This window comes from Brugia malayi (assembly GCF_000002995.4).
Source record: "Brugia malayi strain FR3 genome assembly, contig: Bm_v4_Chr3_scaffold_001, whole genome shotgun sequence".
Classification (NCBI taxonomy): Eukaryota; Metazoa; Nematoda; class Chromadorea; order Rhabditida; family Onchocercidae; genus Brugia; species Brugia malayi.
Window position 1 is genome coordinate 4,301,009 of NW_025062477.1, and position 14,923 is coordinate 4,315,931.

The window sequence follows — 14,923 nt, forward strand, 5'->3', positions numbered from 1 at the left end:
TATAAATTATTTTGAATTTGACTAAAAATTTGAAATGTTTAACAATTGGAGCAATTCATTTCAATATCTTTTTACAATTATATTTAGCATAAAATATACAAAAAAATAAAATTAATCAATAATTATTAAATTTTCACAGTATGAAGAATACAATTTAATCAAGTAAAAGAAAAAACGAATATGACAAAAAAACTTATCTCACTTATTTCGTTTATTATAGTTATTTTAATATAGTTATTATCATTGATTTAAGTGATTAGTTCCTGGAAATGCTGATTGCGCTGATAAAAATGCGCCACTATTCGTTTTTAAATTATCATTCCTGAAAAACAAAAAAAAACAATCATTTATTGCTTTTTTCTCCCTTCCTCTTTTTTTCTTTTTATTTTGTTAATTTATAAAAATGGTAGAATTGCTGTATAAAGATCTGTCAAATGCTGACAGAAATATCATTCGTAAATGTTTAACAAACATTTGTGATACTGCATCTGTCACATGTCAAAAATTCAGATGACATTAAATTGAAAAGAAAAAAAAAGAAAGATATGATATACAGAATAAAATGAAAATTATTCTTTTGTCATTGTCTGTCTACAGCTGTTACATTCTTCCTCTTTTATATGAAATGAATAATATTACTGCTATTTGCGCCTATAAAATGATAAATTGAAATGTCTCAGATAAAAAAAAAAAAAAAATTAATTAATTGAATAATTAATATTTGAATTAAATATAATACATATATGTATATATATATATATATATATATATATATATATATATTGTTATACAATTATGCATTTAACTGCTAATTAATAATAGTGGAATAGATATTTGTTAATAAATAACAATGTGTAAAATTCAATATTTAATAAAATGAATTAAGTTTTGAAAATATATCATTTACTTATGATAAATTAAATTGTGTATGATATGATAAATTGGACAAATTTTATTTTTGTTCAGTTTTTTTTTTCTTTTTGTTAAAAGACAAAATTTTAATTTAAAAAAAAAAAAAATTATGATGACAAATTTTGCAATTGAAATTATCAATTTTTGAAATACTGAAAAAAAAAGCAATACTGTAAGTGTTTTTAGCTTTTTTTGTTTATAATTATCAATAATTTATGCATCCAATAAATATTATTTGCAAACAAAATCGAATATTAAAATTAAACAGTTACGCATACAAATGGAGTTGATAATTTCAGTGAATTCTGGACAAATGAACAATAATATTTGGTATATGATTTGAACATTTTATCAATTTTAAACAACTAAAAATTCGAAATTCCAAAACTGATTCGATCAGAGCATTATAAAATTTGAAATTGATTTGAATTTGAATTAATGATTTTTGGTTAATTTGCATAAGTAAAAAATTTCCAATGAATAAAAATTTGGCACATAAAATGAGATAATTAATCAATTAATTTAGGGCAAACGATGAACAAAAGTTATATGAGCTTATCATCGATCAAATCGATCATATAAACAGTCTAAGTCTCATTAATTGTTGCTCTTTTTCGCGAATTTTCTATGTTTAAGAATACAATGTTGTTATTATTATTGTTGTTGTTGACATAATTTTTGGCAAACATATTATTATTATTAGTAGTAGTATTATGATTATTATTATTATTAACAACTACTGTTATTATCATTACCACTACTACTACTACTATTATTATTATTACCATTATTATTATTGTTATCTATTGTTATTATTATCATCATTATTATTATTTAATACTATTGTTATTATTTATTTAATATTACCACTGTTATTGTTATCATTATTTTATTATTATCATCATTATTACCATATTATTGCTATTATTTGTTAATTATTATCATTGTTACTGTTATTATTATTTGTTTATTTATTTATATATTGCTGTTATTTATTAACATAAATTTTTTATAGAAATGAAGTCGAATAAGCAAGGAAAAAAAACTTAACTAGTTGGAGAAAATTTTTCAAAAAAAAAAAATATATATATAATAATCTCAATTTTCTTTTTAAACTTACTTAATTCTTTCAATTATTAATATTATTAATATTATTGTTATTAATTTGTTAACATTCAGTTTATTTCATTTCTTTGAAATAATAATTTCAAAAAAAAAAAAAAAGAAAAAAACAGCGAATAATAAATTTTTCAATAAAAAATAAAATATACCCTGTTATAGATGCCATAGTTTTTTCTTCGTTCCTCCTTTTTAGACATGCTGCTTTCGGATTTAAATTCCTCTGACGCACCTGAAGAAAAAAAAAATGAAAACATAGTGAATTTGAAAAAAATAAATAAATAAAAACATTTTTTAAAGGAAACAAAATATTTGATATTGTTTAGAAATTTAATTGTTTTTTTGTTTTTTTTATTTTATTTTATTTGATTTTTTTTTTTTGCATTAGCATTAGATGTGTCCTAATAATATGTGGTACCTAATAGGCTATGATGGTACTAGAAGGATGATTCAGATTACCTATGGTACTAACATCAGTGGTACTAGAAGGTTGATTCGTAACAAGCACACCTTGACAAGGTAAGATAGCTTCGTTTTGTTCCTTTAATAACATTCTTTTTAAGTTCCTTTGTCGAATCTGAAGTGATAATGTCACATTTCTGTTTTTTTTTTTTTTATTTTTTTTTCCGCTTTTTTGTTTGTTTGTTTTTTGAGGTATTGGAGTGAAAAAAAAAAGAAAAGAAGATGAAAAATTTGTTTCACCAAAAATAAATTCTGGAAGGAAATTTCATCAAAAAAAAAAGAAACTATTCTCGCCTTTTTTTTGGTTTTGATTTTTAAAATTGTAGAAATAAGAGAATGTGACCAGATGAAGTATAATACTGTCAGGTAAATGATATATTTGTCCAGGTTAATTATTATTAACCTTTTTAATAATCTCTTATTCTCTGTTCCCAATTTTATGATAAAAAATAGTAAAATAGGAAATTAAAAAAAAAAAAAAAGTAGTCCACTTAATCCATTAGGATTTGATAAAGTTATCAAACAAAAATATTTTTAATTCTCATTTGTTACTGCAAATGTGTTAAACATTAAATTATTAAGTTAAATTTTTCTTTTTTTTTTATTGAAAAAAAAAATGGAAAAGAAAAAAAAAACCGGAAAAATAGTTAGTATTTTCAGGATACCTGTTCTTCAAGTCCGGTAATTACGGCAACTGCTTGATGTAAAACACCTAATTTTGTTTGCGTTTTATCAGAGCCTTGTTGCAAATGCTGAGCACACATTTTGCCAAGTTCCTTGAATGCCATATTAATATCTTTTACCCGAATCCTAAAATTACTTAATATATTTATAAGATGGATTAATTAGAATTAAATCAAATTAAATTTAAATTGAAAATGATATACAATAAGTAAATTTGATAAATAAACAAAAAAATTTCCGGAGAAAATGGTAAAAGCAAAATGTATAATTAAAAATAATCATATCATTACTATTTATTTATTCAATGAGGATAAAAATTTGATATGCAAATTTAAATATTTAAATACAAATCATAACATGAGATGATCTGAAAAATTCTCGATAAACTATAATTTTCCAGACAAGAATCATGCTCAGTATTTTAATTGTTACAAAATTGTTAAATAATCTGAAATAGTTGTATCTGATAAAGTAAAATGATAAAATTATCTGATAAAAAAAAAAGTTTTGATTAAATTCACTCCGAATTAATTACATTTAAATGGTTTGTTTTTTTTTTTTTTTTTAGATTAAATATAGATGATGATGATTAACAATTGGATAACAAGATCAACAAATGAGTGATCAAATTTTCCTGATTACATTCATTAACATCGAAAACCGTAAAAAAAACATTTGTTCTACCTTTTTCCGGAAAACCTGAAGTGAAGAAAATTTGTGAAAAGAAAAAATTTTTAAGAATTGACGAAGCTATAAAAGTGAGTAATTTTCGAAGAATTTTAACTTTAAAAAAAAGAAACCTTTCACGAGCGTTATTTGCACTACGACGATCAGCTTCACGATCATCATTTGATCTAGCATCATCATCCGAATCCAATTTTACGCTTTTTGATCGTTTCTTGGTGCTAACTCGAGGTGTACTCATCCCGATGGTACCTAATGATGACGTAGAGGTTGCTGATGTCATCCCGTTCATACCACCAGGACCAGTTAATATACCGCTATAATCGAACTGATCACGTGATGCCGGTACTCCGACACCGCTTACCAAATCCGGTCTAACTGTAGCTGGTCCGGTAACAGGTGACATAGCTGAAAAATTTTTGCTAATTTCTTTTTAATTTCTAATTAATTCTATTGATATAGGAAGAAAAAAAATAATATCTATTCGAAAACTTTTTTTTTTTCTTTGATTGTTAATATAAATTTGCTAAAAATTCATTAATATTATCTATCAGTCATTTATATGCATATGCGCAATTTTAATTTTAATTTTTTTTTTTTTTTTTTGTAAATTTAAATTTGATGAAACGAATGCAAAATTCTTACTGTTATAAGGATCCAATGTTGGAATTAATGGTGCAGATGCTGCGATACTCCTTGTATCTTCAATACTTGTTACTCCAGCATTCTGAAATATGAAATGAACTGAAAATTGGAAATGTATATTGGAAATTATCATAGTAATTATTAGTATCATTAAAATATAAATCCCATATTAGATTCTCGATTTTAGATATAATTATGATTACTAAAAAAGAAAAAAAAGGTTGAAAGAAGGAAGAGAATATGAATCGATGATAATGAAATGTAGGAGAAATTAGAAATTGAATAATTTTCAAATACTAAAAATTTTCTGTAAACATTTCAACATTTAAACATGTTTATATATATATATATATATTTTTTTTTTTTTTTTAAAGAAATAACAATCATTATTATCTATTTCAAATAGTTAATGAAAATTTTGAACTCTTTCTATGCTAATAATTATAATTTGGTAGAAAAAAAAAATTGGTATGTAAAAGCAAACAAAAAAAAATGATTTGTATTTTCCTTCATTGAAATTCCAAACATTCAGGAATGAATTAGTTGAAGTATGATTTAAATTTTAAATGAATTAAATTGAATCATTCGATTCTCTTTTTTTTTTTATAATTTAAAATGAATTAAATTCATCGATCTAAAATGAATTTCAGTTTAAAATGAAAATTGTTTGATTTGAAGTGAATGTTTGATCATTTAAAATTAGTTATTGAATAATTACTGTTTTACTGATTTGCATTTCTCATAAATTCTCATTTTCCATATATTTTGTTGTTTTATTAAGCCAATCAAAATATAATGTATTTTTCATGCATTGAGCAACTATGAATCAATCATATTGCAATTTAATTGTTAATTTTATAATTGTGATTAATTAATTTTGCAATTGTGACTTAGTAATTAATTTTATTACTTTTCAAATTAATTGCATCTCTCACCAAATTAAATCAGATAATCAAATTGGTATGATTAATAATTATTATTAAAATTATGATTATCATTTATTATCATGATATTTTTTTCAAAGCATCGTACATGCATGCATTCATTATTTATGTTTTTGCTTTCTTTTTTTTTTCTCCTTCAAGTTTTTAACAATTTCGCTTCGTTTTTGCGAATATTTTTCTATTTCCATTAATTCAAATTTCACTTTTAATAGTTTTCTTTTTTTCTTTTTCTTTTCGTAAGTTTATTCGAGAGGATTTGTTAAATAAACATAGTAACAGTTTTAGTAATGATATTAAGCAGGAATAAAATGGAGAGAGGGGGGTATGACAGGGTGAATTTTGGAACAAAGAAGAGATGTCATTGTCATAAACGATGAACAGATGTTGCGGGTTTTCCAGTGACGAGAGAAGGGATAAGAGAGAATTGAAAGATGGGGTATAAGAGAGGGTACCTTATCGATGAAAAAAAGGAGACAATTTACTCTGAAAGGTCATCCATCCAAAAATTGAAAATAATCAAAGCCAATGATTGGTGTTATAATCTTTACAATAATATAATATTGTGATTGTTTAAATAGGAGAAAAAAGGAAGAAATTTCATTTTTGAGAATTATCAAATTTGTTGCAAATTTTATGGAAAAAAAAAAAGATAAAAAAATTTCTAAAATAAATTCAATTCTATTAATTTCCTAGGCTATGATGAATATTTCCAATTTTATTTCATTAATTTCAATTTTAATTTATGCATATCAATTAGTGAGTTAAATTATAATGTTGGAAATATTTGCTGAAAATTGAATAATAAAAATTGATGTGTAAAATAAAATGATGATAGGATGGATGGACATTTTCTATATCTGTCATAAACATATTTTCATTTATTATTTTACTTTGACAAACTTTTTTTTTTAAATTGAAAAAAAAGAAAAAAAAAAAGAAGAAAACGAAGAAAACAAAAATTCAATTAATTTTCTTCAATTGTAATAAGTTTTTATTTCCAATTTATTGGATTAAAAAAGAACACATAATTTTGATGAAAAGACAAATTAATGTAATAATTTCTAACTACCATAAAAAGAGAGATAAAAAGAGAGAAAGAGAGAGGGAGAGAGAGAGTGAAAAGAGAGGAAAATTTTGTCGATTATTTAACAAATATATTAGAAAAATTAAAAGTGTTGTTACCACCTGCTGAATATACTGTTTAACAGCAGTAAACCGATCATCACATCTTATTTAATTTCATCTTAAACCAAAAATCATTGTTTGACCTTCTTCTTTTATGAAAAATGTCAAAGGAGTCATCTTCATTTACATAAATTGAGATCAAAATGACATACGACAAAAAGGGACACCGCTGATGCCATGCATGGCATGCATGCATGCATGTTGCAAATAATCCAAACAAAACCATCATCAAAAATGTTGACATGATGATCAATGATGAAAGGAAAAAAAAAAAAAAAGAAAGAGAAATAAAGGCCTTGACCATTTGTTTCTAAGACAAATCGTTTATAATTTCACCATAAAATTCATCATATAAATCGTATGACCTTTTAGCTGATCTTTTACTTTCTTAATTTGTTACCCTCTTTAAGTGTCATATATTTTGATGAAGTTTAATTTGAATAGTAAAAGGATAAAAGGAGAAAGCAACGATCTCGCTTGACCAAATCATTTCTAAGACAAAACATTTACAATATTTCCATAAAATTCATCATATAATCAATCCATCATCTAATCTTCTCTCTCCCTCTCTCTCTCTCTCTCTCTCTCTCTCATTTTCTTCTTCCAATTTATTACTTAACTTAATATATTTGAATTATATATTCACGAAAAGTTTATAACAATGAAAACTGATAATTTCTTGAATTTTAATTAAATTAAAAAAAAAAACGAATTGAAAAATTTTATAGAATTAATTTAATTATTTGTAAACCTGTAAAGGATGAGTGTAGAAATGAAGCGGTGCAGCAACATCTTCACGTCTCATCATATCACCTGTGCCACTCAAATATGAACTTGCTAAACTTTCCGGCATTTGCTTATCATCCGGTTGAAACTGAAATATCAAAATATAAATAGTTTTAATTAAAATATTCCAAGAAAATATTCCAAGAAAAAAAAAAACAAACAAACAAACGTAACATAGGTTAATTTCATTCTTGTCAGCTAAATTTTGTGAAAAAAAAAATATCATTTTGTTAAAAGTTACATAAAGGAGAAAAATTTTTGAAAAAGAAAAAAAAAAACTATAACAAATTTTAAAACTACAAATTGAATTTGTAAAATTTCGAAAAAAAAAAAGAAACCTTTCTCTTTTTTTCAGGAAAATAATAAAAGTATTAAATAGCTCAGGGAAAAAACTTACAGGAGGCACATATGAAGGGAAATATTGGGGATAACAAGTGGTACCGTGATGTGTTGAGTACATTGACGGAGGTACCGTAACACCCGGATTACTGTTATCATTATCGTATAACTGGAAAAAAAGGAAATGAATGATAATGTGAGATATATTTATAATTTATATCGTTATTTACAATCCATCCTATTTACAGCTCTTTGTTTTATTTTTTATTTTTTTCTTTTCTTCACATTTCTTTGTATCTCAAATAGAAGCCGAATAAACTGTAAACAGATTAAGATGTCATTACAGTGTCAACTTTTTTCTTTTTTTTTTTTTTGAAGATATCAATAAAAAAGAATTGCTGCAAAAAAAGAATTTATGATAAATTTACGATTAATCATAAATTATACTTTGCCAATTTCAACGACATCATCATTTGCAGGAGTTGTAGAAGCGGAAACTGGAACCGGATATGCAACGGATGCAGTAACCGATAGGGAATGTGTATAATCATCATCCGTTGTTGAATGCATTGGTAGCATTGTTCCATTATAACTAAAATGTATAAATTATTATAATTTGTTCATTTAAAAAAAAAAAAAAGAGTTATTTGAAATATAAATTAAAGATAAAAATTTTTCTTAAAAAATTTTTTTACAAATATTTTTTATATACCTTCCAGTAGTCATAAGTTGATTGTATGGATTATGTTGTGGTAAATTTGAATTATTCCAATAAACATTAGCTGCAGCAACACTACTACTCATATCATGAATTGTAGTATCATGATTTCCTGGTGTAATCATTATTTGTGTATTATCTAATGGATAGCTATTATAGCTACCATTGCTACTATCTGAATACATTGTTGTTGTTATTGCTGATGGAGTAATTAATGAGCCGGTTCCGGCTAAATTACCTTTTCCAGATTGTCCCTAAAATTAAGATTAATCTTATTGAAAATTACTGATTACTTTTATGTATTCATTTTTTTTTCTTCTTTATAAATTTTAGATAAAATATAATTTGTTAAAAAGTTTTTCTAAATATATTTTTAAAAGAAAAAATTCATACTAATTTGATGTTAATATAAGATAAAAATTGCGAGAAAAAAAAACAAAAAGATTTGAAAATTATAAATTAAATTCAGTCTTTTTTCACGTTTTCATTTCTTTAAATTATTAAAAAATTTAAAGAAAAAATGAATAAATTTTAAATTTGCCAAATGAAACTGAATAACAAACACAAATGAAACGAATAATTGATCAAATAAATACATAGAAATTACTGGAAAAAAAGAAAAAACGGAGAAATGTAATAGTGATGGATTAATGTGAAGGTTAAACAAATGTAATGAAAATAGTAAAATATTGTAAGAACAAAAAAAAAAAAAAAAAAAAACAGAAAATATTATCAACGAAAAAAATTGATATAATTTATTGAAATTAAATGATTGAAAATGATAAGAATAATTGTTCATGAAATAAGTAAGAAGAATAATAGTAATATTAGTTTCAAGTAAATAGTTCTATAATAAAAAAGTAGTCGAATTTTAGCAAATTTATTAATATAGAGGAATTAAGAGAGATAAAGAAAGAGAAGGAACAAAGTTTGAAATATCGTAGAAATAATTTTACTTATCACTGATAGTGCTGATGATAATGATGATATCACTACTTATCACTAATGATAATGATGATATCACTACTTATCACTAATGATAATGATGATATCACTACTTATCACTAATGATGATGATGATAGTAATTTTATGTTATAACCTATTCCATTATCAATTTGAATACTTAAATGCACACTGATGTTATGAACTTTTTAAAATTATTCAAACAAATCATCAAATATTAAATATAAAAGGGTAAGAACTCTACGTGTGTAAGCTAACACGTAAGTGAATTAAACGTTTATTTAAAACATTATAAAATATGCAAAATCACTTCACAAAAATTAGCAGTAAAATTTCATCAATGTAAATTCTTGAAATGATTTTGATTTTACTGGAAAACTAAATATTTATATATAAGTAAGATGGATGGAACTACCATCTTATGTCTTATGGGACTTTTCGACATATCGGATTATACAGCATTTGAAAATTCTTTGTAGTTACACTTTTAATTTTATAATTTCAAATGTGAATCTCGAAAATTATTATTACCGTAATCTTCCCGGCTACAAGCAACAAGTTTACTCATAGTGCGGAGCAACAAAAGGCTGAACTGAACTGATGTAATTACATATGCGTCAATATATATGTATATATGAATGTTAGTACGCACATGTGGGCGTGAATATGGGCGTGGACGTGGACGTGGGCGTGTGGAAGTCTTTGACGTAAGCAAATTTTTAGATTTTGTAGAAGTTTTTGACGTAAATAGATTTTCAGATTTTGTGGAAGTTTTTTGACGTAAACAGATTTTCTCACATTCTTTAGAAGCAACAAAGCAGTAGTAAAGTGCGGAATATCTCGTGAACTTACCTATAATTTTAAATTCATACTTGATTTTCAGCATAACTTCACAATTTAACTATTTCATCTAAGTTCTGTAAAAATATTAATGAAATATTTCATTTCATTTCATAAATATTACAATGTATAGAGATTTGATACTTTAAAGTTTGATATTAATTATTAAATTTTGATTTGAGTATCAATAAAGTAGAGAAAGTCTTTGGTTAATATAAAATAGATAAACCATCACATTAACATACTATTAACGGAAATACAATTTAACATGACTGAAATTGCAATTATTTTTAAAAAAAAATGTCAAATTTATTAGAAATATGTAAAAATTATCCCTTTATTAAGAGACAAGGATAGCGAGAGAGATGGAGAGAGAGAGAGAAAATAATTTGGACTCATATCTTTAGTTGTGTTAATCATTTTAAACTTTTAAGCTTTCCCAAAAATTATCTTTTTCGGAACTTTTCTTTTTCATTTATGGAAATATATCGTAGAATTTCTAACCAAATTCCTATCTCTTAAATTTAATAAATATTCGTTATAAATTGAATTTGAATAAGCAAAATTTGATTGTAACATTTGCAATTCTTCGTTTTCATATAATTGAAATCGAGAAATTTTTGCCACATATCACTAAATTTTATTAAAACAAAACTAATAATTATTACCTGTAAATTCATTATATCCACTGATTAATACTTACTATTATTTATTTGTTTATTATTTAACACATATCATGAGTCATTATTATCAACATCATTCATTATTTACCCAAACCTTTTTACAATCTATTAATAAAATAAGCAAATCAATTAATAAACAACACAAAATAAAAAAGCAAACAACACTAACAAAATAAGACGAATATACTTAAAAATAATAAAACTAAAAAAAAGAATGAATGCAATCTATTCGCTTTATGCATGATTTTATCATTCTACAACACATAAAAATATCAAATTTGGATATGAAAAAAGAAAGAAAAATTGATTGAGTAGCAAAAAAGCCAATCAAATAAATGTTATTCTTCTCTATTATCACTACTAAAGTAACAAACTCTATTCTTTCCTTAATTTTATTCATACATTTTTATTCAATTATAAACAGAAGCTATTGATTTATACTGTACAATTATGGTTATACCGTAATATCAGTGCTTTTTATATTTGAATAAAAGAAAATAAACATTTGGTAGAATTAAAATAACAATTTACATCGTTCCACTTTTTCCATTCTTCTTTTTTTTTTTTTTTTCATGAATAAAAAGTACGATTGTTTGCGCATGAATGAATTACCGTATCCAAATGAATACTTTTTCTTGTCATTACTTTTCTCTCTCTCTCTCTCTCTCATATTCTTAATTTATTTCAATTATTCTATGTCATTGTAATTATATTATACGTAAGTATATTATGAAGAAAAGAAAAAAAAAAAGAAAACTTGAAACTTTTTTCTGAAATTCTTATTCAATTATACTTCTATTTTACTAATGATCTATTTCTTATTTCATTACAAATAAAATTAATTGTTCAACATTTTTTTTTCTCTTAAAAAAATTAAAATTTCACAAATTTCCTTAAAACAATTTAAATGATTTTAAAATTCAAATTCCACATTTGTGACATAAATTAGCAAATCTGTTATAATGAAAGGTCAACAACAAGTGAGTAATGTCACCATTGTTTACACAGACAAATGCATCGGTCAAACGTATCAGAGTCAGTAGTCATTATGGACGAGACAGACAGCATGACAATTTGATGAAAAATCTAAACAAACAAAAAAACATTATTAGTTATTATCAATAAGATTTTAGATTAATCTGAAAAATGAAGGAAGAAGAGGAAAGAAGAAAGGGCAAATAATATTAAATTATTATCATATCATAATATTATCACTGTGACAAGTAAATAAACATGTTAATAACTGATAAAATCTTCGTTCACAAATTGTCCTTTATGTATTAAATGAGAAAAACTATGCAAAAGTCATATGTACAATTACATGTAATATTAGATATGTCAATTAAGTAATTCACTCATTTTTTGTTCGCTCTCGGAAAGATCAAACAAATAAACAAGTAAATAAGTAAACAAATAAGAAGTACGAAATCTCCTTCTTCTCTTTATGCCAATCGCCTTACAAAAAAAAAAAGATACTCGCTGAATTTAAATAATATCGTGTTCATTTGTGCAACTATACTCCTATAGACCTAGACCGAATGGCATCATTTATCGAATTTGAATATTTTTAAAATTTTGGACTAATAAAGAAAATCAAATTAATTCGTATAACTTTTCCAATAGAAGATAATTAGAATAAATTTTAAAATTAAATCATTCAATTTGTGTTTTTAACTTAATTTGATTTTTTTTTTTTTTTTTGAATTTTGAATTGAATTAAAATGTATGCTATGAATGATTAACATTGAATGTTTAATTTAAAATTTCATGCAATCATTTTAAACAATCTTTTTTTTTTTTTAATTTAAAAATTTATTAAAGTTAAATTATTGCTTATTTAATTACTTATGAAAAATATGATGTAAATGAAGGATAAAACTTACATTTCTCCGGCAAATACTGGAATTAAGAGGAGATGGCTGATGATTGACTAATTGAGGAATTGTACATCTGTACATACTATTGCTATTACTGTTGACTGAATTCACCTGATTAGTTGAATAATATGGAAATGTAAACGGTAATGATTCCTGTCCAATGATTTCATGACCTGATGTCATACTGGAATTGGAATAATTGTCTGGGAAATTACTTGGTAAAATTGGAAGTGAATGAAGAAGCAACCATTGAAAAATAGATATAAGAATGAAAAAAAAAAAGCCATGAAAGATCTTATTTAACGGATATGGAAAAGAATGAGGAAGGGAGGGAGAGAGAGAGAGAGAGAGAGAGGAGGAGGGATGAATAATTTTTCTTTGAGAAAATAAAAAAAAAAAAAAGGAGAGAGAGAGAGATGTGAATGCTGTTATGTTATATATGAAAGGTTAATTTTTAATGAATAGTTTGAAGAAAAAAAAAGAGAGAAATGAGGGAGAGGGAGAGAGAGAGAGAGAGAAGACAAGAATTAGAAATTTGGAGGTTAAAAGATAAGATTAGGAAATGAAAATGAGATGTTAGGAGTAAAAGTGGACAATAGTCCCCTTACATGGATTTGTGGTCATCCATACTATAGCCATGACCATTGACCTCTTTCTAGCTACTCAATAATTTTCCCTCCTCTCTCTCTCTCTCCATCTCTCCCTCTCCTTCTCTCTCTCTCTTGTACTAATGATAGAGGAAGAACTGTCCAACACTAACCTAAAAGTCTACAATCAATGAATAAAAATGAAATAAAGCAAAAAGATATAGCTTAAAGGGACAATGAATTGTAGCAATCGGCCAGTGTTAGCAGCTAATAGCAATAGGAGACGGTCACTCAGTGAAAAACAACAACAACGCGTGGACATCTAATCCACTGGATCGGTCATCGGTCACTCACTCATTCATTCATACACATTTTCAATCATTGAAATTATCGATTTCCCCAATATATATTCACACATAAGAAAAAAGAAAAAAAAACTATAATTGATGTAATTAATTGGAAATCTTTTCTTTTTTTCGATTAAATTTTATAAATGAAAATTTTTATTAAAATAATAATAAAATAAAGAAAATAAAAAATGTTAGAAAATTACAACAAAATAATAAATTATTTAAAAATATTAATAAAACAAAATAGTGACAAAAAAAAAAAATTATTATTCAAAATTGATTATATTAAATAAGTAAGAAAAAAAAGTCTATAAGAAAATTTTTAAAAAAAAATCTATATTTTTATACATAAAATTTTGTAATATATAATAAAAAAAATTTTTCTGTATTACAAGAAAGAGAAGCGAAAAAAAAAAAGAAAATTTTTACTTGGAACTTAAAATTTTATTGTATGAATTGTTTAAATTTATTAATACAGTAGAAATTATGAGAAATATTTCATTTCCTTTTTTTTTTAAATCATTTGCATTTGAATTAAATTTTAGGAGAAAAAATTATTTGTAATTCTTTTATTAATTTTATTAACATTTGAAATTTTTTTTTTGATTTAAATTTTAAATATCAAAAAATTTTTTACTTTTTACTCAAAAAAAAAAAAATAAGTTTATCCATAATTTATATTAATAGATGGAAAGGGAAAAAAAAAGAAAGAAAAAACAAGAGAAAGGGAGAAAGAGAAAGAGAAAGAAAGAAAAAAAAAGGAGGAAAAGAAGAAAAAAATAATTTAATAAAAGAAGAATTAGTGTTGTATATTTACTGATTGATACCATCATTATTCTTTTGAATAATTTTCACTCTTCAAACTTTGTCTCATCTAAGAGAGAGAGAGATTAGATTAATGGATGAATGAATTAACGGTGAAAGAGAGAAAGAAGAAATGAAAAAGAGAAGAAAAAAAGAAAATAGAAAAATGAATGAAAAGAATAAAATCGGATTTGGTATAAAAAGAATTTTTGTGATAGCAAAATAAACTAACTAAAATGGTATTAGGATGAAAGGCGAAAATGGTAAAAGGAAGAGGAAAAAAAGCGGATTTATTCTTTCAATTTTTTTTTTTTTTTTTGCGTAAAAGGAAGAAAGAAAA

At 24.2% G+C, this 14,923-nt stretch overlaps 1 protein-coding gene and 1 further gene across 5 annotated transcripts; one reads left to right on the forward strand and one right to left on the reverse strand.

Moving 5' to 3' along the window:
• Positions 1 to 240: 240 nt before the first annotated feature.
• On the reverse strand, positions 241 to 13,025 carry Bma-hlh-2 (Helix-loop-helix DNA-binding domain containing protein; the record flags this gene model as incomplete). 4 transcript variants are annotated; one of them, XM_043079953.1, is made up of 10 exons in its annotated part: positions 241 to 322; positions 2,184 to 2,263; positions 3,159 to 3,303; positions 3,978 to 4,269; positions 4,507 to 4,588; positions 7,387 to 7,509; positions 7,819 to 7,929; positions 8,208 to 8,352; positions 8,473 to 8,732; positions 12,849 to 13,025. In XM_043079953.1, 10 exons carry the CDS (start codon positions 13,023 to 13,025, stop codon positions 241 to 243), a joined length of 1,497 nt encoding a protein of 498 aa, XP_042935887.1. The 4 variants fall into 4 exon arrangements, with proteins under 4 accessions (XP_042935887.1, XP_042935888.1, XP_042935889.1 ...); XM_043079954.1 differs by lacking the exon at positions 241 to 322 and having other exon boundaries at positions 2,120 to 2,263; positions 12,849 to 12,923; XM_043079955.1 differs by lacking the exons at positions 241 to 322; positions 12,849 to 13,025 and adding an exon at positions 9,858 to 9,887 and having other exon boundaries at positions 2,120 to 2,263.
• Positions 13,026 to 13,320: 295 nt separating this feature from the next.
• On the forward strand, positions 13,321 to 13,567 carry Bm16795. The gene has a single exon (XR_006228102.1). The product of XR_006228102.1 is annotated as a pre-microRNA Bm16795 (primary transcript).
• The last annotated feature ends 1,356 nt before the right edge of the window (positions 13,568 to 14,923 follow it).